Source organism: Cololabis saira, chromosome 17 (genome assembly GCF_033807715.1).
Source record: "Cololabis saira isolate AMF1-May2022 chromosome 17, fColSai1.1, whole genome shotgun sequence".
NCBI classification, from domain to species: domain Eukaryota; kingdom Metazoa; phylum Chordata; class Actinopteri; order Beloniformes; family Belonidae; genus Cololabis; species Cololabis saira.
In genome coordinates this window covers 5,749,797-5,774,277 of record NC_084603.1, presented here as the reverse complement: position 1 = coordinate 5,774,277, position 24,481 = coordinate 5,749,797, and the positions used below count along the sequence as shown (strand labels likewise).

The window sequence follows — 24,481 nt, the reverse complement described above, 5'->3', positions numbered from 1 at the left end:
GTTTGTTTACAATTCTGCAGAAGAAAAGTTCTTTCAATCATACAGGAGGTATACGAACTACACAATAAAAACTTGTCACTTATCATCTTTTACTGCAGTGAACCTCTGAGGTTGTGACCCTAAGATGTATGAAAGAGGAAGGAAAATAAGGAATGTATGTATTTCCCCAAATTTTCACCCTGCATCTTCCTTGGCTTTGAACTGTGTTGATGGTGGGATCAAATGGGGTCAGATATGAAAACTCATGGCCTTCACTGGGATCTCTTACCAATCTATCATCTGTACTTGCGTCATGCTGAAGTATGTAGAGTAGTGTGAAATATAGGTCAGTGCAGAAGTGTTTGATCAAATCCAAGGTTTCACTCCGCCAAGACTTCACTGCTCTGCATCTACCCAAACAAAGTTCAACTGGAGGAGAATTTGTGTTTCAAACATCCCTTCACAAGCCATATTATTATATTATATTATATTATATTATATTATATTATATTATATTATATTATATTATATTATATTATATTATATTATATTTCACTACTGGTATTTAGTGAGACATTCATTTCCTTTCTTTAGTATTTGTACACCAAAATAATCTTATTAAAGAGATTAACCATATTTTATTAAGTGTTCTGCTTTACGTCGCAGAACTTCAGGAATCCTGTTTCATATCTTTTACATTTTAACACCTTAATGCCTCGGATATGAAATAATACACAGAAAATTCTAGATATTTTTAAGTTTTTATTATATATTGAAAATAAGGTTTTCTGATTCTGGTAATTATTTTTTGTATCTCTATGAATACATTGGGTGATTATATTAATGTATTAATTCTATTTTGTTTATTTTCTTAGATTTCTTGTATTTTATAAAACTACTTTTGTCTATTGTTTTGATTATCAGAGTGATAGAAAGGTTGGAGGTATGTATCAAGTATTATACATCAGGCATATTCCATGTATTTTACCTATTTATTTACTTTTATTTCACACACCAATGTTGTCCCAATCAGTAAATGTGATATATTCTCTTATTTGTGGTCTATTATTTGACTAGTACTGTGTAAACATATTCATCTGGGATGTGTATGTACTCTCATCTCTTCCTCCTCTCTTGCGTCTAATGCCAGTTGTTGGCTGTGATGATCAATACGGTGCTGAAAGCCCTGCATTGTTCCTTTGATGACCTTGATGATGACAGAGAGAATGGCCGGGTAGCTGCTTAAGCTCCTTAACACAAGCGGAGGCTTTGTCCAGACTATATTCATGTTTTCCATTTTGCTGCTGCCTTTGTCTGACACATGAAACCGTTTCCTTATTCAAGGTTTGAGTTTGATATCTTTGCAGGACAACAGCTGGAGATTTTGTTTTCATTTTTAGCTTCAAAATGTAGTCTTTGCAAAATCTGCTGACAGTGGAGGTGTGATTAATGGCTTTATAAAATAAACCCAGCCTGACCTAAACTACTGCTTATCATGACCCTTTTCCTTGTGTCCAGTGCCAGTGTGGACAAAGAGAAAGCCTGTGTTTAAGCATAAAATATGGCCCCTTGCTATTATTTAACAGTTTCCTCGGGATACTGCACGGAGACTGCATGGTTTCCTGGCAGAGTGAAATAGCACCCCGATATTATTGTGTGGGGGAAACTGCATACTGTATGCAGTTTCAGATATAAACGCATAGAGGAGCATAGAAGAGACTTTGACTGTTCAGATTCTATATATATATATATATATATATATATATATATATATATATATATATATATATATATATATATATTAGGGCTGAGTTAAAGAAATCGATTTGAATCGATTTTCCTTTGAATGATCCAATATCAATTCATAAAATCCCCAAATCGATCATTTAATGTCTTTTCTACCCTGTGTAATGCAGCCTGCAGTTTAATGCGTGGTAGTCTCTAGTGACCAGCGATCTCATGAGAGTTTTGTTCGACATCATGACGGGATCACTGAAGCAGATCATTGGATGCATTTTGGATTCAAAAAACACGAAGCCAGCAATGAACTGGACAACCCTAACCCTAACTTCTTTGGGGTCAATTCTTAATCTAAACATTAATATTTATGATAAAGTACCAAGTTAGTTAGTTTCTACAATTTACAGCATTAGTTCTGTGAGAATCTCACCCTTACCCCAATCGAAAATCGAATCAAATCGAATAAAGTTGCGAATCCAATTGAATTGAATTGGGCCTTGTGAATCGAATCGAATTGATTTTGGAAATCTGATTCGATACCCATATATATATTTATATAGACTGTTGTGCTCATAAATGAACAACAAAGAATCAGGTTCCTCACTTTCTTTCTTGGCCCATAAAGACATTTCAAATCATTAAAAGTCTTATAGTTGTTTCCAGCAACATCGCACAAGACATAAAAAGAAGCACACGTACACACAAATGCAGTCCCTCAACGCAAGCTGGAAATAGCTTTGTAGTTTCAGTTATTAGCCATAAAACTAATGTCAGGCCAGAAAGCAAATGTCATGCTAGTAAATCTTCCTCAGCCTAACGTTGCCGCAGGTAAGCCTTCTGTGAACAAGAGTGGCTTAGCTATGAGTTTGCAAGTTTGCCATTTTATGCTTGTTGAAGAAATATTATAATGTTATGCAAGAACAACAGACTGTTTCACAAGAGTTAACTGTGCCGAACCAAGACATGACCCCGGTGTCAACACGGCCCTTCTTTGTCCCTTTGTGCTGTTGTGTGTTCATTAGCAAACTGACCTTCAACAAGAACAAAAGTAACCTGTATCACAGCAGATTTATCAGAAACTGCTTTATTTCTTATCTGCTTCTTACCCCCTCCCCTCCTTCCTGTTCTTTTTAAAAGCCGAGCATTAGTCTCGCCCTGTTGGAGAGCGTGCGTCTTCTGTTCTTATGCTCTTCTCTCAGTCCACATACTAAAGCCTCTGCTTCATGTCTTAAAACAGACCTCAGAGCAGCTTTCCTCCTTCAGTTTCAGGATTACCCACTTTTCCTATCCACCACGCCAGCCGTGGTTTGACAGGTGTGGCCTCACTGCATGTGGAAGCGGACGAAAGATATTCCAGACGCCTTTTATAGTCAGATAATCATGAAAATTTCCTGATTTTAATCACTTTGCAAGAGCCACATTAGTCTGGCATCATTCTAGCGTTACTGTTCATGCAGTAGCTAAATCACACGTCTATTCAAACAGGCAGAATAACAAGAAGAGTAAAATTGCCGGGCAACTCTACTAATGTGCAGTAGTTTTATAGCAAATCAGACTGAAAGGACCATTTCTTGAAAACGATGCTCCATAAATGAATGTAACACATGAATGCATCACAGAGAGCCATAATGTATCGAATGCATTTCTCTGTTGGCCTTGTCTTTTTCTTCTGCTTCTATTTGTCCTCAGATTGATGCAATTCCTTCTTCTTAATTTTCTTTTTTTTTTACAAAAAGAGATAATAAATCTGTGTATTATTAGCTCGTCATAGTAGAAAAACAATCAATAAAAGAAATGCCCTTTGTCCTCACCTGTGGCATTTGATGGGCACCTGTTAAAGGCCATTTCCCCCGAAGGGGTCCGTCTCCACACCATCGACACCGCGTAGTCCTCTGGACATATCTCATACGGTGCTGCAGAGTAAAGAGATACAAGTGATTTTACCACAACGTAAACAGATTTTTGCTATTTCAGATATGATGCAACAATTTCCTTACATTTCATACAAGGAATTATGGAAACATAAAAGATCCCTGCTGGATTGTATAAAATGTGATCTCTTCTTAAATCACAGTTTCTGTGAGTTTAGGTGCTAGAAAAAAGTTTTCATCCTTTCTTGTCTTCATTTCTTTTTTTTTATTATAAAGATATTATTTTTAAATTTGTACATACGGTTTGATGGTTATAACATTTCTTGGTATGCTATTAATAAAAGTCATTAGTCCTTTTTTTACAGCGTTTCCTCCTCAGACAGTATATTAGCTGATCTTATGTAAAAAGACACGTCATTCACTTTGCGCAGATAATTATCTCCCCATTTTCCCTCAGCTTTGCTGGGGTCACTCACACTTAAGTCTTATTATCCTCTGACTCACCTGGACAGCGCTGTTCGCTGCACTTTCGGACTTCCTCTCCGTTTCCGTCACACTGCTGCCCGGTCACGGCGACCCCCTGACACACCCGAGCTCGCCTCTGCCAGCCGCCGTCGCAGGATTTAGAGCAGCCGCTCCACGGACCCCACGGGTTCCACTGGCCATTCGCTGAAACAGAATCATTGCCGGTGAGATGCTGACACTGTCTGAACCACAGCATGTGCCAAAAAAAAAAGGCAGAATGTCAAAAAAATCATTCATAAAATTTTATCTTATCCCATTAAAGCTTTTATTATGTGTCAGGATGGAAATATATTATTGATTGCTTTCACTTAATTTAGTTTTTAGATGCAGTTTATTGGACATTTTCCAAAAATGATCAAGATTACATTGACTGATGAGTAGTATGTGTATTTTATGGCTAAAGGAAATGCTCTGAGAATGGGGATTAGTCTCATCAATTTGCCAACATTAAAATGCATTTATGCCGAAGTTTCCAAATCCAGCAGCGTGCTTTATGCCCTTGTAATGAACACTGTTAACCTGTGCATTAGACCAAAAAAAAAAAAAAAAGCTCCCCTTCAGCAATGTAGTAAATCACATGCCCTTGTCTGAACGGAAAGGTACAACACACCGTGAGCAGGAAACACGCTCCGCTCTCATTTTAACCTCCACTTATCCCCCTCCATCACATATATAGCCATATTTCATGTCCAGCAACTAACTTCTGACAGGACTGCTTCTGGTAGAAAAGAAGAAGCAGAAGCCATCGTGACCTGTTGGCTAAAACTGTCCGCGAGACATTGATCAAATCCCAGTAGATACTGATGCATCTGCCCACACCAGAGCAGCTGATTCCTCAAACAGATGCATGCTCATGTGCTTCAAAGAGCTCATTGTACCAGCAGTCCGAGAGAAATTCTCTCAGATTTTAAACACATAACTATGAACCGAAATCCTGCTCAGGACTTTATCGTACGGATATGGCATTTCTTTGATTTCAATCTATTTTGTGTTGTTGTTTCTTTTCTTCTTCAAATAATGGTAGTTGCCTTGAATTAAATTATTCAAAATATTATTTATGTATTTCCAAAAATGGAAAATTGTACTGACTTTGCATTGAACTCTTCATCAGTGCAACATTTCTAGCTGTCATGGCCGTTGTGCCGAACTGTTTAATGATGTCTGAGGCTGTGTTGTCTAACTACTATTTGATCTCCCCTTTGGAAGCACATAAGAATTGCTAAATAGGTAGGCCTCATTAAATGAATAAATTGTATAATGTATTGTTTCACTCCAAGGCAAACAGAAGCATCTGCTTCTTCATTACATTAGGCACAAATTAAAATTATGCATTCACGAGCACTTACTGCGGTTTTAGGGGTCAAAGGAGCACATGGCCTACTGACAACCATTGGACTGACTTTTTAAAATAGAAAAGAAAATGATATGTTCACGGACTATCTCTCTCTCTTTTTCACTCTCACACACACACACACACACACACACACACACACACACACACACACACACACACATACACACACACCAGAATAACAGCATAAATCCTTGCTGTTTTATGCTACTGGAGTGAAAATTGCATCAGGAGATTATAAGAGTGCTCAGACCCTTCACTTGATCACACAATTCCAAGCCTGATCGAGACCATTAAGCTGAAATCTTCGACTGTCTAATACATCTATGATGTTGACAGACAGTTTGGGTTAGCGAACACTGGATAATAATGCGAAAGGCATACAGTATATCTAACCGGATTTTTGAAATCCAATTGATAGGACATGGTTTTAAACATAACTCCTGATACTCACAACGCAGCTCGGATTCTTGAAACAGGGCTTTTCACTAAGCAATAGAGAGTGTGCAATCTCGATAAAATCAGGCTCAGTGTTCAATCCGAACTTGGTGGCGACGTTCATGGTTAATGATTGCAGCGATGATTACGAAAATGTGAGATGGCCTGTGTTTTCTTTCTCTGTCCCTGCTTCAAATCATGATTTCCAATTTGGAAGTGAAAGCGGATACATGAATTAAGAGGCTCAGGATTTTTACCTGTACAGTCAGGATTATGGCACTCTCTGCTTTCTGCCCAGTGACCACGACACTCAGATCCCCCATGGGCGGCCGCTGAGCACTGCCTGGTCCTCTGCTGAGTGCCATTGGCACAGGTCACCGAGCAATCGCTCCAAGAGCTCCACTCCTGCCACTGTCCGTCCACTGAGGCACCAACCACAACCCAACAAGCATGTCCCAAGTGAAGGGAAAAAGAGGGCAGACAGAAATGGGTGGACATATTCAGATTGCTATTCTCTCAGATTGAAAGCTGACTGAAACAGATATGAAGTGGAGAGCAAAATATTACAAGGGTACTTGCCGATGTTGGTTATTTGTGCAGCGGCTGGCTTTTTGCAGGGTTTTTAGTAAAGTATTCTAATATTATAAATTGTTTTATGAAAAGATTCAACAGTTTCACTGCAGATACTACTTATTTAGTTGCCTCCTTGACTGATTAAGGGTGAGCGTATCTGCAAATGACTGGTTTCCCCAGAGTCTGCTACCAAAGTACAGTTAACATTTATTGTGAGGAAAAACTCATCATCCCTAATCTTCTTACCATTCACAGACAATTCGGGTAAGAGAGTTTGATGTCAGTATTACAGTATTCACTTTTAACGGGATTCCCTAAACCTCATTATTGCACAAGCACAATCGATTTAAATGCACTACATAGCCTACATCCAATCAAATTTGACTTACCTTTGCAGTATTACACTAATTATTATTGAAGGTATAGCTCTATGTAAGGTAAACTGCAAGCACCCTGAAGTACTGGTCTCTCGAAATGTGAACCTTTTAGGATTTTTGCATTTACAGTCTTATGGCCTTCATGCATCCACAGATAAATGCTGATATTGTCATTTGAAATAGGTTTAGACAGCAGACAGATGATACCTGGGCATAGGGCTATGTTGCAAAGCTTAGTCTGGGTCTCGGGTCCATCACAGGCCCTGCCTCCATGCTGGGGAGGCGCACACATCCTAGTCCTAGTGCGGTGACCTCGGCCACACGTGAATGAGCACAGGCTCCACGGTGACCACTCCTCCCATACACCGTGTACTGCGGGCACAGAAAAGGCGTCAGGCCTAATCAAAGTCTCCGTCTCTGTTATAGCATAAGCAGACACCTCACAGACTGCACTGAGCCATAAATGAAATGAAATCAAATAATAACAATAAACAAGTCAGCAGCATGTTAGTAAAAAACACTGAAGACAAAGACAGTGTGGGGCTTAGTCACCGGTAAAGGCCTCAGTCTCCTCTGTATGCTCATCATGTGCACAATCATAACAAGTGCTACTCCACAAGCGGTGCAGCACAGCAGCAACGAGATATGACTGAAAAATATATCATTCCCTCATAGACGTTTCAAACACATACAGTAGTTTCAGTGAGGAGCAGCAGGTCTGCACAATGTTACAGCTTGTTGAGTCTTCTTGGTTGACTGGGAATCTCGTAGCAGCGGACCTTCAGATTAACGTTGGCTAACGGTGGCTGTGGAAACCCGTCTGTATCTTTCAGTGTTTGTCATTTTTATAGAGACTGAAGACAGTCCATAACGTGTCCCTACACCTCTGAATACGTTGCATCAATTTAAACTTCACAAAAAGGCCATGAAGACTACTTATCAAACTAGACAGATAACAAAGGAACCAATTGTTTCACTTCCTGTTTCCTCTAAGTAATTACAGAAATAATTTAAATACAGCTAGTTGAAACTGCCAGTACATTTGTCTAACCAAGATGTCAAAATCTAAATTTGGAAATTACACAAGAAAACATATATTTAACTAAGAGCATTAAGAAGCCTTATTTTCAGTCTTTTGATCTTGAACCAGAACTTGACAGACTTTAATTTTAAGAACATCACTGGTGCACTCTGTTCTTCAACAATTTTGCTCTCTTCTTTGCATCATAATTCTCCAGCACATTTATTATTCATATACAGTTTAAAGCTAGTGAAATTAGCCTCTGCTTCTCCAAGAAAATATTTCAGAACAGATTTTGAAATAGTGCAAAATGCCTCCCAAATATATCAAGGCTTTGCCTGGCAGAAGGAAATTTTGAAACTAGCATATTTTATTTTCCTCTCGATTTTGAACAGCAGCAGTCGGGTGGCATCAGTCCTGTTTGATCTGGGTTTGTGTCTAAGCTGAGTCGGGTTCTGGGTGACAGATGGTGAGTTCTCATAAAACACAAATAAAGTTTTCGGCGGATTCTAAGTTGCTGTTTAGGGAAAGTATTATGGACGTGAGAGCCAGGCATAGATTCTAATGAAATATTCCTGATATTCCTGATTGCCAGTTGAAGAAACTTCTTTCAAATTGTAAACTTTGAAACACTAATTACATCTCAGAAGCAACAGCTGATTTCTGGTGAAAGCAGTAAAGTGTGTCTTCTGACGATTAAAACAAAGTCGAAGAACAATAATGATGTTTTCGTTGAACATATGTACCTTGCATAAAGCACATTGCTGCATGAGGGAGATTAAATATCACTTTGCAGCCAGTGCAACTTCTGTTGTGGTGTCAAAACACGACTGTCAGTGCTTTCAAAGACGAGCAGTTCAAAGTTAGCAACTAAAATGTGTGTGCACACGGCTGCCATTGCACCTGCCTCCGAGAGAAACATTTGGAGAGGAAGGTTTCTAAATAAACTCCTGCAGAGTTATCTGCTAAGCTTTGGGCTCAAAATGGACAGACGATTGCAAGTGCCAATTTTTGCTCTTTTTTGGGGGGGGGGGGGGTGCAAACCTGGTCATATTTTTTGATAGCTACCTTAACTCATGAGTCACAGAAAATGGGGCTGCTGTGGAAACACATCTCCAACTGTTTAAACACTGGGGAGCAAAGAAGGAAAATAGGAAATTCTTATGGGCTTTAATCAAATTTTAATTGGAAATAGGACTTAAGACTTTGTAATTCTGTGTGAATACTTTGCCCACAAGAAACTGGTGAATTCCTCTAAGATTTGTCATCACACACAGTTTGTGTGAAGCTTTAAGGTTCATGAAACGCAATGTTTGGCTGTAGTAGGGTCTTGGGATGGGGCCTATGTTCACCATGGGGCAAACTATGGTCTGCTGCGTCCCCTGCCTCTAGGCGCTGCTTTGATGCTGTTATCGAAGTATCCCCCTAGTGGATGAAGCGTTTACTTTGAAAATGTAAGGTTCAAAGCAGGCTGTCACCGCAGCTAGCTGATGGAAGGGGATTGTGCTTCTTTGTGTGTTATCTCTCTGAAGTGCAGCCATGATTGTAGCCACGAGTAACCATATTGTGCTACTAGAGGAGGAGGAGAAGATCATGGACAAAGAAATAGTATTTGCCAAAAACGCTGGCATGGATTTGTGGTAAACTGGGATAGTGCGGCCTTCTTTCTAAATCTTGCCGTGAGGGTCAACCTCTTTAACTTGTCAGCTTTGCCTAGCTGTGTGCAGTCTACAGTAGCATTATAATTACATTGCAGCGAGCCCGCTCCTTTAAAATAGAAGTGGGTTCCTCCAACAACGCTGCAGCTCAGTCGATTGGCTTCGCTTCAGTCGCAGAATTATCATACTGTAGATTTATAGCACTTTATTTAAAGTAAGAGGTGTTTTCGATTAATGTACTGTAATTGCCCTTTGTTGAAGTTATGAGATTGGATAACATCCCAAAATGGTCAACAGTATAGTCTTTTTGTATTGAAAGTGTTATTTTCCTCCATTTTTGATTTGCTTTTTTCTAATTCTAGTATAGATTTTCCACGTCTGCTGGTAACGTTTATCACATTATGCATGAAAACCAAACATCAAGTTTAGTTTAGTACCAGCAGCAGTTTAGTTTGGTTCCGAAACTTCCTTAGAACCAATATCTCTCTGAATACAACTATTCTCCACATCTGCATTAGCTAGTTAAATTCTCATCACATTATTCAGCAGACAATACGCAAAGATGGCAACACACATTCTGGACGGTGGTCGCCATATTGTCTCGGTCAGCAAACCAAAACGAAGACAAATCAACAGCAAATTTGGCCACAAACAGCGAGAGAGAAAGAGAGCGATACGTAATCAGTTAAACTGACTTTTATTAAAAAAGCGGGAAATCAACGGAACCCTGAAAAAACACAGGAAATTCATGCTGTTGATCCCTATGAGAACGAGGAGTGGTCGAGCGATACTGACATGCTACTGATTTAACCTTTTCAGATGTGTTTTCTTATTTTCTGTGAGGAGTGAGGGCTTCAACAGCCAACAGTTCAATAACAAGCTGCCTGAAGACCACATTCAGCAGATTTTCCATCCGGAACGAGAGAAAACCATTGTGCACAAGTATCGGAGATTTAAATATTTAAACAAATCAAAATGTATATTTATATAATTCACTTTTTTATCTATTATGCTGTAAATATAAAATGTTAAAATGTACAAAACGAGCAATATCCGACTCTTCAACTACATGTTCTTTGTTCTTGTATAGGCTCACAATAGCTAAGCTTTATTGTAACCAAGCAGCTATTATAAACCTTTATTCCTGACAACATCCAGTGGGGACAGACTCAGGTGAATATAATCATCTTGTGTATGAGCTAGTATTAAATGGAGCCTGGTTCTGGCCTATTTGAACTGGTACAAGCGACGTATTCAGGGCCATCTCTGCGCCGTCTCCAGAGCTGACATACAACGCTCAGGGAGATGATCAGCTCAGCGGAGTGTCTACGGCACTGTATGACCCCACACAACACTTTTAGCACAATTTCTCAGCTTTGTCATCTTCACATTATTAATATTATCAAGGGAAAGATTGAATTTCCAGCCATTTTCTTCCCCCGAATGGCTTCTTGCTTTATCTGAGAATTCTGGTCACATTTTGTGCAGTTTCAGGATACACAAGCACAGCAAACACATGTTTATCTCCCATTTTCCTGTTAACTGGGTGTCTGCCTATATAAATGGCTGTCTGAACAATAGGACCACGTTGACACCAAGACATTTCTGAAAAGACATTTTCAACCGCTAGCATTCAGAGTGGCCGCACAAAAAGGCAGAGTGCTCTGATAAAAGACGCTGATTGAAGCGCATTACCTCTGTGCATGCTCTCCTTTTTGCTTTGGGGGTGGAAAAGTGCTTCCGCTCAGTTTTTCATAAAAGAGAAAAAGTGGTACCGAACCTTCTCAAGTGCATTAGTCAGGTAGGTTTCATTTGGGGAGACATACCTATGCATGCAGTTAAGTGATTTGGCATTTTGTTTTTCAAACTAAAGCTGAAATGTACAAACCTAGCTGCTCTCCACCTTGATTTTCCAATTCGATGTTGAGTCTCATGCACATTTACAGAGTAGCATTCACACCCCGTCCTCCCCAAACATCAAGCTAGTAAATCCCTATCATGCTATATAAGGCAAGATCCGACTTTTGCAAGTTTAGCGCCGTTTGACAAACTCTTAGACATGATGGCCATGATGATGGCGCAGCACGTGAATCCTACAAATGTCAGATATGATCAGAATTTTGCTGTTGCTCAGCAGGATAAAGCGAATACAATTCAAAGCAAGAAAAGCAAGGACTCTTGTGAAAGGGATTCAAAGGGGATATTTCATGAAACAGAAATGTATTATGGCAGCTGCATTGTTTGAAGGTGGTGTCACAACTTGTGTCGAGGACTAGCAATTCTGAGAGTTTCACCTGAGCCTGCAGTTCACGGATGGGGTTGCTGTTTTGAGTGATTGCACCTATAAATAATGTTCCCTCTAGAATGAAACTTAAGTGCATTTTAGGTATATTGAATTTTGGAGAAATCTCTCCATCCTGGCATTCTACAGACACTAAAGAAAGCCGATCAATCAGTCTGCCCTAACAGAATACATACACTGTTATTTTTGTGTGGCAGCATGCCAAGGTGGATTTATTTGGACCAGTCTGCTGCTGTGACTAAGTAATGTTAGTGCTATGTCAGCTGTATTTTACGGATAAAAAGATGAGGACACTCATCTTTCCAGTATACGCGGTGATGTGACTTAACAATGAGGCAACACTACGTTTGATATGATCAGACTTAAAAATCCATGAAACACTTGGATTAACTGTGAATTAAATTAAGTTGGAGACTATCTAACTTTAATTGTTTTACATTTTTCTTTTTATTAGCATTGATTTACAGTCTTTGCTGTGTGACATAGTCTAATTATGACATGTTTTCTGCATTAACATGCAAATTAAGGATTTACAGTTAGCCATGAGAAAATGCCTGGCTACAGATCTCAGGATGCATCAAGAACAATTATTGGCTAATAACTATAATTACGGCATGTGCATGTCTTAGTCTTCTGGCTTTTATTTTCTTGAAGAAATTGAGATGTTAAGCTATCTGAGCTAAACTGCACCAAACGGAGTCTACACTGAGTAAGAGAATTAACCTTTTGAAAAGTGATAACTTCCCGAATAAATGTGCCAAAATCAAATACAACACGTCAGAGATCAAGATGTCAGAGGATGCAATTTGCACTATTTTGTAAATTAATTTTTCTAGTTTTCTGTTTATATTTTGCCATGCTTACTTACTTTTGGCTCTGCGATGCGGAAGTGCTTCACTTTTCAGAAAAGCTGAATATCGTGCGGAATGTCGTTAACAAATACACTTATTTGTCTGTGCAAACAACTCCGAACAAATGTTTACTAGTGACAGGGGACCTGCTTTGCTGTTTCTGATGCAGACTAACAAACATTAGCATGCTGCCATCACCAGTCAGAAGAGCTGCTGTTGCTGATACCTGACTACCAGTGAATCATCTGCCATGCCATCATGGGTTTAGGGAGAAATGCCTTCCAGCGCGTTGGAAGAAACATTGCCAAGCTATTTTAAAATGCACAGTTGACCTTCAAGGAAATGACGCTGGCGATATCAGTGTCTATGGTTCCCAAAGCGTCATGCAGATCCACATGTCACGACACCACTTCAGTGCTGATGAATTGTTTTACAGTTATATGAAATGGAAAACACAAAAGTGACAATGAAAAAAAAAAAATCACAGTGTAACCTCAAAGGAAAATAACAACATTGGATTCCTTATAATAGCTGCGAAAATAATGACAAGATATTCTTTAATAGAAACATTTGTTAAATTAGAACAACACATTTCCTCCCATATAAACACAAATGAGCAACACATTAATATTCAAGAATCTGCGGCTAACACTACCTGGACAAGGGGCAGTGTTATTGCAAACCCTTGATTCTCTTAAAGGGCCGATGCAGTGTGTTCCGTATGGTGAGACACATGTTCTTGTTCGCACCTGCGACCCTTGACCACATGTTACAGAGCATGAGCTCCACTGGGACCACTCCTCTGCACCTGATTCACCTGTGTGGGAAAAGGGTGACACTAGTTAAATGCAGCACTCCGGTCCTGCGTCACGGCTTATAGGACGGGATGGGGCAAGGTGGGCGGGGTTGAGTCAAGTGGGGAGGGGCCAACATGAATCACGCTGGAGTGAGGTGGGATCCTAAAGATTTAAAAGAACACTATTAAGCAGTCTATGCTACCTTAATGTGATCTTTGATAAATACTCAGTTCAGCCGGCAACTTGATTCATCTGACATGTGGTTTGATTTGTATTCACCACAAAGGCGTTTTATGACTCCAGTCACTGAGAGTGATGGCATTTACAGTAATGTTGACATTGCTGGAGAAATGTGTAAATGAATCAGGGTTTTCACCAGATATTTAATATGTGTAATTATGCAAAGATCACAGAGAAGGCACAACAGTAGACATCAAGGTTAAATCTAACTGTTTCAATTCATTGAAAGAATGCATGCATTTCAATTAAACCCAAAAAGTGAGGAAAACCATTAAACAAAATTTCACAAGAGCATGGTGACATGCAAGAAGGAAGAAAGACAACATCTGCAAAAAATAAAATGGATTTCAATGGGTGTTAGTTCAGAAAGTGGTCGTAGATGAGGATTCCCTTGCACTGCTGTGAAACATCTAGTTTTTGTTTTTAACTCTATCTTTACCAAATAGCTCCACCAATGATAATAAATGGGATGGAGGGAAATGGGAAAGTTGATTGAATTTCTTCTGTAAATTACAGCCATTTTCATGTGAGCGAATGTGGGTGAAAGCAAATTGTTTTAAGCAGATCGGAATTTCAATTGCGAGTGTCCAAAAGGAAATGAAACAGTTGATGTTTAAGCCACAATTTAAAGATAACTCCTGTTTTCATGGACCAGACCGTTAAGTCTGGTCCATGGTACACTATGCAGTTTTATAACTCTCCATGAAGACCAATCACCATTAGATAATTGAGCAGAAAAGGTGGCTGCAGATTAGGGAGGTAAGGGAACAACGTTTTTCTTCTCTATTAAAATTTGGCGTAAAATAATATATAAATAACAGGAAACATTCAGCCTTCCAATATTCATGGTTCAAAAGGCACAAAAAACTATGAAGGTTTAAAAAAAGAAATAAAAAAAAGAGCCATATATTATGATGAGGAAGCGGGATGATTTTCAAAGCTGTGATATCCTAAATGCAATAAGAGTGAGTGGACAATCAAATTTCTTTATGAGAGCAGTCACCGAATAATTGATATTTAATCATGTTAAACCCTCAGGTGAGACATTCATTTAGATTTTTTTTTCTAGACTTAAGGTATTAGAAAAAATAATGTAACACAGAGGTGAATATTTTTTCAACTGCAGCTCTGAATACATTTATGTCATTGTAAGTCCTTGAATTATATCAGAATTTTAAGCACAAAATGCTTGTAAGGGTTTTCACAGGACACACAGATTCAGCCAAATAGGGATCTTAACCCCGCTTTTAATTTTGAAGATCATAAAACAGACTGAAAGGTGGATCAATTTGTTTAATGAGGCAGTACAGGGAGAGTAAATTGTGTGAGAATGAGTAACAGAAAAGCACAGCAATGCGACTCAACAGGCAAACACCATACCAACGGCGGATGGACAGGCGAGATGTTAATGGGTCAATATTAGCAACTGGATGCGTTATGAGTCCATGTTAGTATTTGGCATGTATGCATGTACAGTATGTCATAAATCAAAATGATAATGAAAGGAAATGAGGATTTTAAACAATGGAAGCAATAAAAATGGAACAACATACTAAAAAGAAGAGTCAAAATAAATAATTGAAAAGAAAATCTCAATAACCGCTAGATGTAAACCCACCCACTGGAAAAAACATCAACCGACTAAAAGCACCCCAAAAAAAGAAGAAAAAATAAATTTTCTAATGTCTGGCTTTAGTAGAAATGCCAGGGTGCATGTTGTAAAAGTGATTCTGAATTGAAATCATTTCATTTTTCAATGATGTCTTGGATGCTACACATATTAAAGCCCAAAAACCTAATTTTATTTCTAAGGGCAGCATCTATCAATTTAACTTTTACAAAAGTATGTGTTTTATATTTGGGGTGAGGTTTTCCTTCAATGACATCTAATTTATCACGCCTTGGAGGAAATTATTAATCACATCACCCCCTTAGTTTTGAACTAATGTTTAATTAATGTTCTATGAATATGCTGGATGAGTAATCCACTTGCCAGCACCATGTGATAGGAAAACAAGCAGACCCCAAAAAAACCCAATTAAATTTTAAGTTGAAAGTAAATACTCGAGAGAATTTAACCTCATTGTTCATATGTGGCAATAGAGCATGAATAGGAAAAATAATAAGGCAAAACATTTCCACTTGAAAAGTGCAGTACAAGAGAGAGCATGCATGATGAAACTGATTTTAGTTAACAAATAAAGTAAGAAACATAACTATTGTATTACCAGTTTGTGCCATAAATTTAGCAGATTCAGCTTGCTCCTGCAGGGCCTTTGTGTCATGAACTGATCTTGGCCGCTGACTTTTTACTGTATGCTCTCCGATCATTCCATATTCTATGGGACAAAATAGAGGTTCAAATGAAAGCTAGGCTTAAACATGATCTTATTAGAACAAGAGCTTATTACATTATTTCTTCAGGATGTTCGAAGGAGCTGCACATGGCTAGAAACAAAGACCACACAAGTTCCTTTTTAACTTGTCCTTCTGTTTATGGCATAGAACAATGCAACGAATTTGTAAGGGTGAGTTGGAAGTATTAATTGAGCTTGAAAGCACAGCGTAAACACATAGCAAACATGCAGATAATTTCACATTGGTTTTTAGGACTCTAACACTTCATGAGGCTGGCTCCCTCCCTCCCACCCTCCTGCACACCCATAAAAGAAAACAGAAATAAATGAAAATAAAAATGTGTAAGCCATCAGAAAGCCACAGAGGAGGGGGGTCATGGACATAACATGCTATTGATCCACTATTTCCTCAGTAAATTGTCATCTTTGCGTCGATACGTTTTGGTTGACCAAACCCAAATTGCTGTCAGCCTTGTACAAATGTATTCTGAGCTGTAAACATTACAATGCATGTCCTCTTTGTTTCCAAAAAGGAACAAAGAACCAATGAGTACAGCGCGCTGACACTGAGAAAAGTGATGCTAGAAATAATGCTTTTAGAATTTGCATCAGCTGTTTAAAGTAAATCTGAATCTGTAGTCAATATTTTACTTAAATAGCTTATGCAAATTAGTTTTGATCTCTTGTTTTGATTTAAAACTAGCATTACTTTTGGCAGTGTGAGGCCTAATGAGGTGATTTTACCGCTTTCAAATTGGCAATACAGGTGATGCATCAACAACAGATCCACACATAACTTATGTTAGTACATTAGACAATACAATGCATCAGCCAATGATAAGGATGTTTCAATCATCACTTCAAATTCAATTTGTAGCCTCAATCTGCTGTGTTTTCCACAGTACGCTGAGAGTTTAGAGAGCCCGGCCTCACTTACGCTGATGCAGAGGGAAATCTATCATCTTATCTCATCTCATCATGATACACAGGAAGCTAAAGATTTATGAATAATTATCTAATCCTTACAAAAAGAAAGTTGTCTGATCCGCACATCAGACCGTATCAACAAACATTTTCAATTGTAAGATTAAAAGAAACAAACCGACAAATATGCATACGACTGAGTGCTCAGCTACATTTATACATCATTTCCCAGTTAAGCATCAGCAAAGCTGTGTTTGTGTTTGCATAAAAATTACTAAATCAAGAGGGTGTAATGAGAGGAGGGGATGTCACCAGGTAGAAACAAACACTGCAGCCCTTTTGTGCTGATCACGATCTTCAGGGTTGTAGTAACACGCTTCCAAAGTGTGTTCAAAGGTCTTTTATTCTGAATTGATCGTTTTCCACACCTGCCTTGCTAAAATTAAACAGAAAGCACTGTGTGAGCTCTGTGCTGGACAAAGAATGTGAAGGTACACTGATGGCTGGACAAACAGCAGGAAGTTAATCTAATACTCTGTCCTGGCAGGCTAACTGCAATAGATGGTGGCACCTTATCTCTTACTGCTCACGCTGTACCCTGTGGTTTCTGGAGCCATGAACCCATCCTTTTGTCAGTAAAATAAGTCATCTTGAATGTTTCCACCCACTTGGGAAATCATTGGAAAAAACTAAACGAATACATGAATGAATTAAACTAAACACTTAGTCAGCTTTTGACTAAATGAGACTGGATTAATAGAAACAGCCACTACAGGTGAACGCGTAACTCTCATGATTTTCGCCATTTAAGTGTGAAGAATCAACACATTCACACTCCCAACTCGTTTTATTCTGACGCTTAGACAAGATCTCCCGGGCTTCACGTGTTAACAGTCTGGGTATCTCTTGAGCATGGTTCTATTTATGACTACTGATGTACATATACTGTTAGCTTGTGAAGACAATTAAGAACCATCAAAGCCCACTTTTGCAGCTCGGAGAGATAGTGAAGCATTTATACAGTAAACCCAAGTTTGGGCTCTGGTTTAGGCAATTATACTACTCGCTAGAGTTTGGAAAAACATCACTGTTTGGAATCAGGGATGAGGTACCAAGTAGACTATTTGTAATTGTCTGTACCTAATTGGGTACAGATAAGCTATAGGGGAAAAAAAGAAATACCCTATTAGTATTTAGAGCCTTTTTACATCGTTTGACTGAGAGACGTTACTTAATTTTTTCTAAAGCCACGCACTGTACTTAATCAATTTTATGTGTTCGTCGCAGGCTCTCGGCTCTGACTCGGTTAGCTCAGCCCCGTCAAGTGAAAGTACACATCAGTCATCTTCACCTGCAGTGATGGATGCCAAAGAGCTGCGCACTTGCCGTTGATAACAGGGAAGATGATGCCGGAAAACAACAGTAGAATATGACAGCGCTGTCCCCAAATTTAATTGTGCGCTATTTACAGCCCTTCACTTCAGTGGGCTCCAGTAGGTTTACGTACAGTAGGCAATACTCAGCACTGCATATTTTGTCATCCTCTGTGCTATACTAAATCTTAGAGCAGATGTATTTCGACTTTGTGTGTACAAGACATATGACACAGGCTGATTTTATTCTCTGTAAGGACAGTATAAATAATTAAGTTGTTTATTTTCTTGCATAAAAACTAAATGATTCGGGTAGTTTGGGTGGGCCAAACTACTCTTTATGCACTAGACTAATTTTACCTGGGAATCTGCGTTCATTTGTAATTATTACTGACGATGTTTCTCATATTAATCCAGTGTACAAAAACAATGTGTACAATGTGTGATTTGTAATCAAAACATTCCCCCAAAACATTTTCAGCAAACTCAATGGTCATTGGATCCTTTTAACCCTGCAGATTTCAGTAACTCTGTGAATTGCAGCCAGGAGTCATTTGAAAAAGATTCCTCTATTTGCTTTTTCTTTCCCAGTGTCGTCATGACAACTACAGGCAGATGTAGTGCTGTTATAAAACTATCTGAGCCAAAATTCACCACTTTTGATGATATCATAATGATATGATAGGTTAGAGGGATGAAAATAAAGAAATTAGTGTGCATTAAAAGTCACATGGAGACCTGCAGTAAGCCAGAAGCCTTGAGCCAGCAGAGGATTGACAATGAGATGGATGACATGCGTAACCACATGCTGTAAGAAACGCTTTATCTTCCATCAAGCTCAAAGTCTGGTGTGACAGCACAAAGTCTTTTGGTTACAACAAAAGCTCTAGTTACATATATCATTCAGTTTACTGTTACCATGGCAACTTAAGCATATAGACTTGTCAGTTTTAGGTTTTGTCACTTTGTCACTCCAAAGCATGAACAGACACCTCCAGTTCAATATCCACAATTGGTAATTATTTATCAAAACACAAGGCCTTGATGGCACATCTGGTGATAAACATCTACTAATTTTAGTAAAACACAGACTTTGATAATCCTATGCGAATGCACTGTGCAAAACTCAGGTGTTGGAGCAAAATTGTTGGATGATTGCAGGTCCTTAGGTAATACCGGTCCTATGTGAATAGGGTAAAACACGATTAAAGTGAGGTACCAGAATTACATTCTGATCACATATATTAAATCCCATTCACATGCTTTTATTAATGGTCATCCCCTGCGGAAGTATATTTTCCTCTCTCTTTGCATTTTTAATCTATTCTGTTAGCATACAGGAACTGTATTGGCAGGAGCGCTCAAGCCTCTGTATGCAGGGCACCTGCTCATCACGCTGAGCTTAACGGAGCCCCGTACCTTTGACTTTTGTTCAAAATGATGGAGACAGGTACTAATAGTAGTATCGATAACAATCAGTATCGATAAGTAGCATCAATACCGATCAAAAATAAGTTCTGTCTTAATTGTGGAGAGGCGGAGTTAAGCATCCACAAAAGTGATGTGCTTTGCAGCAACATTTGTCAATAACCAAAACAGGGTTCTTAACACAGTGTAGGGCTGAACAAATAACTGCAATCTGCGATTTCATGAATGCATGACCGTATATGTTGAAAACCGCGGATGGAAAACAGACACCAAAGTCAATGTATTGGGAAAATAAAAACTTAAACATGAAACCATATGAGTGGCCATGTTCAGGACTAGAGGGTTGGACCTCACTCAGGAAGCAGTTCCAGTGCTGTGTGGAACTGTTGTCTTGGTAACACTTAAAAAAAAAAGGACCACAATATTTAATTGTATTTATTTAATTATTTATTTATTATTAGACACAAAAAGGTTTACCAATGAAGTAATAATTAAGTGTTATTTTAAGAAAATGAAAGTAATGACTCAATGCTACTTCGCCACATCAGCGTTGTATGTTAGTGAGTTTAGAAGCATTTGTGGAAAGAATTCATTAGCAGTTATTTCCAGATGCTCAGTAACGAGTCGTTACCTAATTATCCAGTATTATGGGGTGTTCATTTCTTAGTCATTCATATTATCTGACCTTTAAATAATTACTAAGTGATCACTAGCTGTTTGATAAATATTGATCATGTTCATCATTGTGGAAGGATTAATTAGTCAAATCTTGTGGCCCTTATTCTAAGTGTCACGGCTGCTTTTAGTCCTTATTTTATTATCAAATGGGACGTGTACACAGAAGTCCAAAACATCTCTGTAGGTTTTAGGAAAAGTTCACGGTTAGTGTTAAAGTGACCTGCAAAGATGTCACCGGGAGCCTTTTTCACTGCCTTTCTCTGGGGAACTCATTCAGCTGCATGTAAATTTAATCAGCACAGGCTTTCTTTTGGTCCCTAAAGTTTTTAAAAGTACAATGGCAGCCAGAGCCTGATCTTTTGTGCATCTCTTGTGGAGGCAGATCCCAGTCAGTGGTCAGGATGCAGACTCTACTTTTCAGATTAGATTTAAAACGTTCCTTTTTGATAGGTTACAGTTAAGGCTGGTTCCAGCGCGCTGAACCCATCCAGCTTAGTTTTGCTGCTACAGATCCGGACTGCTGGGGGACCTCCCATGATGCACTTTCCTCACTTTTTCTCTTTACTCTTCTTATATGTACAGTATATGTCATTATTACTTTTTTATATTTATCAATTTTCTCTTTTGTGTTTCATAGACATATGTCTGTGGACTAATCTCTCTGTGTTTGTTGGCCTCTCTTTCTGATCATCTTAGACCCCCAACTAGCCGAGGCAGATGGCCAGACGGCCTGTGTTTGGCTCTGCTGGACTTTTTTTTTTCTTTTTTTATAACTCCATAATAATTTGATTTCAATTTTTTTTTCTTCTCCACTGACATCTCCTGCAAGTGTCAGACTGCACCGAAGGGAAGATTGAACATTTAGGCTCTCTTAGGTTCCCTTTTTTTTTTTTTTTTTTTTTAATCTTTTGGTTAAAAAAGATAAACCACTAGAAGGAATTGGATACATGACAATAAATTGGATTTAATTTGAGTTCACTAAAAGTGAATTGGATTGTTATTAACTGGACTGTATTGAACATGTTTTCAGAGAAAAGTGCCTTGAGATGGCTTTTGTTGTGAATTGGCGGTGTACAAATAAAGTGATTTTCCTAACAGTAATAGCTGATGTTGACGATGTTAAGGGCACACCATGGTCAGCGGCTTTCACCTTCTGTATTATGCTGTTTAAACAACATGACTTTCTTCAGAAAGTATTGGTTAATATGCCTTTTTTTATCAAAACTATGCCAAATATTGATTACCTCTGCCAATTAAAAGTTGTATTAGCCCTTCAGTCCGTTTCTACTAATCTTTCTCTCAGCAGCTCATGAAACAAACAGAAGCATACGGTAACTTTAAATATTTAGATGGCAAACAGTTATTACAATGTGTTTTTAACTGTGTATCATTGTTGTAGTTTATGCCTCTGTGGCATTTGTTTGAGAAATTGATTTAAACCCTTAATTTTTAACTCTAAGAGACTGGAATCTTGTTTAATGCCACAAATGCTCCACCTAACATTTTCCTCCAGAAAGCCTGAAGGACAACGTGAAAGAGCAAGATGTCAACACAACACCAGAAAAGAGCAGATGGAATAAGGCGTAATTGAACTCCAAGCATTTAGTGAAATATAGGCAAGCATGAGAGACAAACTGGCATTCTAACAAATGGAGAGGGAAGCTGTTGTCATTTGTTAAAACAACTCAAAACAATGTATCTTGAGTGAATGACAAAGCAGAAAGATATGATGCATTTTGTTTGTCGAGATACATTTGTCCTTCATTTGGGCAGATTTCTAAACTTTTACAGTGAAAATAAAGTAAAAAATGTATGAAGCGTCTTTCATCCACCGAGGGCTAAAAAGAAATCTTATTATTGATATTCATTAACCATCATGCTTCAGCAACAAATCAGAGACAATGCCATTCAGAAAATTCATCACTGAAAACTTTCCACAGCCAGCCACGCACCACTAGCTCAGCATCTGTATTTGGACCAAGGATTAAAAATTATATGCTCGCAGTTTAAGTGTCCATTAGCTCTTTCATGATTGATCAAACTAGGGAATAGCGGGGTTGTTTTCCAGATTTATGGAGGATTTGTGGAATACATTTGCTTAAAACAGCAAAACCATTTGCTTCAGCTGTACATAGTTTGGATAATAAAATTAGGAATAATTGCGAGAACATTTGGCATTCAAACAAAGCGTCTTGCAGAATGTGCAGCTATTATAATGGAAAGGCATTCGGTGTAAAACACTTACTGAAAAACGTCCTGCTGAAGCCACCATTAACAGTATAATTTGTTGTTATTTTTAAATATATAATTTTAAAAAATACACAGAAATGTGGGATTACTAGTAAATTATATATTTGTGCTTAATGGATATTTTGGAAACCTCTCAGTACTTTAAATGCCAATACAGCCATTAGAGTGCAGCCATTTACATTATTTCTCCTTAAAATGGCATCCCTATCAAACATTATCGGAGGGGCACTCAGATATTTTTGGAGCTTGCTTCTCTGCCAAAGCCGATGTTTTATCTCACAGTTTCACACTTTTAAAGGAAATGATCTGGATCACCACAAAAATCGAATCTGCTTTGGGGTTTTTTTTAGCATGAAATTCTGTTTGTTTTGGGTTTGTGTTATCTCGCTGACCAAAAAACAGCACTGAAAATGTTTGTGCCAGAAAGCCTCAGTAGGGGACTAAACATCCTCAGATCATCACAAAATCTCTCTGAGACAACAACAGTATCATTTCTCCGATGTATGCTGGTCAACAGTTGATTATTTTTGGACTTGTAATAGATGATATTCTTTCTGTGTCAGCTCAAATCTCTCTCTGTGTTAATGGTAACATCAATTGGGCCTAAATTGGTTTCACATTAAATTCAGGAAGAACATAAATACTAGAAAATAGTTAAGGAAAAAAATAATAAATGTCTTTTTTAATACAAACATGCACTCATCCAAAAGCACCCAAAAAAATTATTAAACCCGCCCTCTTCCCACCCCCCACTTTTCACATTTTTAGTAGATCCTAATTTGCAAAATCAGAATTAACAATCCATTCAGCGCTCAACACTCAAACCTGCAATCAACTCTGGTCCATATGAGAAAAAGATGTTATAAAAAGTGCAAGTAAGGACGACTGTCTGCCTGCTCCATCAGTTTAAAACAGCAGCCATTTTTGCCAGTTTGCCGGAGATTATCTACAAATCAGGTCCATAATAAAGAGATTGAGGATTGAGATTGGACCACTACGAACAAAAATCCTTTTGTTTGAGCTTTTAAAAAGCTCAAACAAAAGGAATAAAGTGAATAAGTGACTTGTTTCCTGAAACAATCTGCTTTGTAACTTGATCTACTGTGAGATATAACAAATAGCTATTTTATTCTAATAAGCTTTGGGAACTGATCTACACAAATGCATTTGTTAGCAAAACTCATCTTTCAAGACGTAGCAATTAGAGCCAGCTAGAAGGCAAAAAAACAGAGAGAGAGAGAGAATTTGCTTTCATGCAGCCTTGACAGATGAGATTACAGGTGCAGTGTTGACGGCCCATGCAGGTCATCATCATATGTCAGAGGCAGGCTAACATGCATAACGCTGGACATCATTTTCCTGACCCATCACCACACGTGGAAGTGCTCCGCTAATTACTGGCAATATTTCCTCGGATATTCATGCTTGATTTAATTAATTTCCAAGCGATAAGAGTATCAAGTACAATCAGACTCAACAAAGGTTTCCTGGGTCTGTGATCATTGCCATTGCTGAGGCCCTAAACCCCTTGTATACTTTGAATGTAATGCTCAGCCAGTGATCACGCCCTCCTCAGGGAATTCTATAGAAGACATTTAATTTCCAGGTTCCTTTTCACCGTAGCTGACACGTTCCATGTATAATTTTACTGAGAGGCAGTAAAAGCCAACCCCTCGTCCAATGACTGATGTGTCTAACCTTGCATGAAATGAGCCTTTACTCAGAAGCCTCTGTGAGTAGCTCTGATC

General features: G+C 38.4%; 1 protein-coding gene across 6 annotated transcripts in view; it reads right to left on the bottom strand.

The window, feature by feature from the left end:
* Positions 1–24,481, bottom strand: part of adgrb3 (adhesion G protein-coupled receptor B3) — a 118,126-nt gene that overhangs the window by 53,220 nt on the left and 40,425 nt on the right. For 4 of the 6 annotated variants that reach the window (XM_061745828.1, XM_061745830.1, XM_061745831.1 and 1 more), the window contains exons 3-8: positions 15,952–16,062; positions 13,342–13,503; positions 7,062–7,226; positions 6,162–6,326; positions 4,095–4,259; positions 3,531–3,632 (exon numbers count right to left, since the gene is read on the bottom strand). In XM_061745828.1, coding sequence (XP_061601812.1) covers positions 3,531–3,632; positions 4,095–4,259; positions 6,162–6,326; positions 7,062–7,226; positions 13,342–13,503; positions 15,952–16,062 — 870 coding nt within the window. The remainder of the gene's footprint in view (positions 1–3,530; positions 3,633–4,094; positions 4,260–6,161; positions 6,327–7,061; positions 7,227–13,341; positions 13,504–15,951; positions 16,063–24,481) is intronic. The other 2 variants (XM_061745832.1, XM_061745834.1) reach the window with 2 other exon arrangements.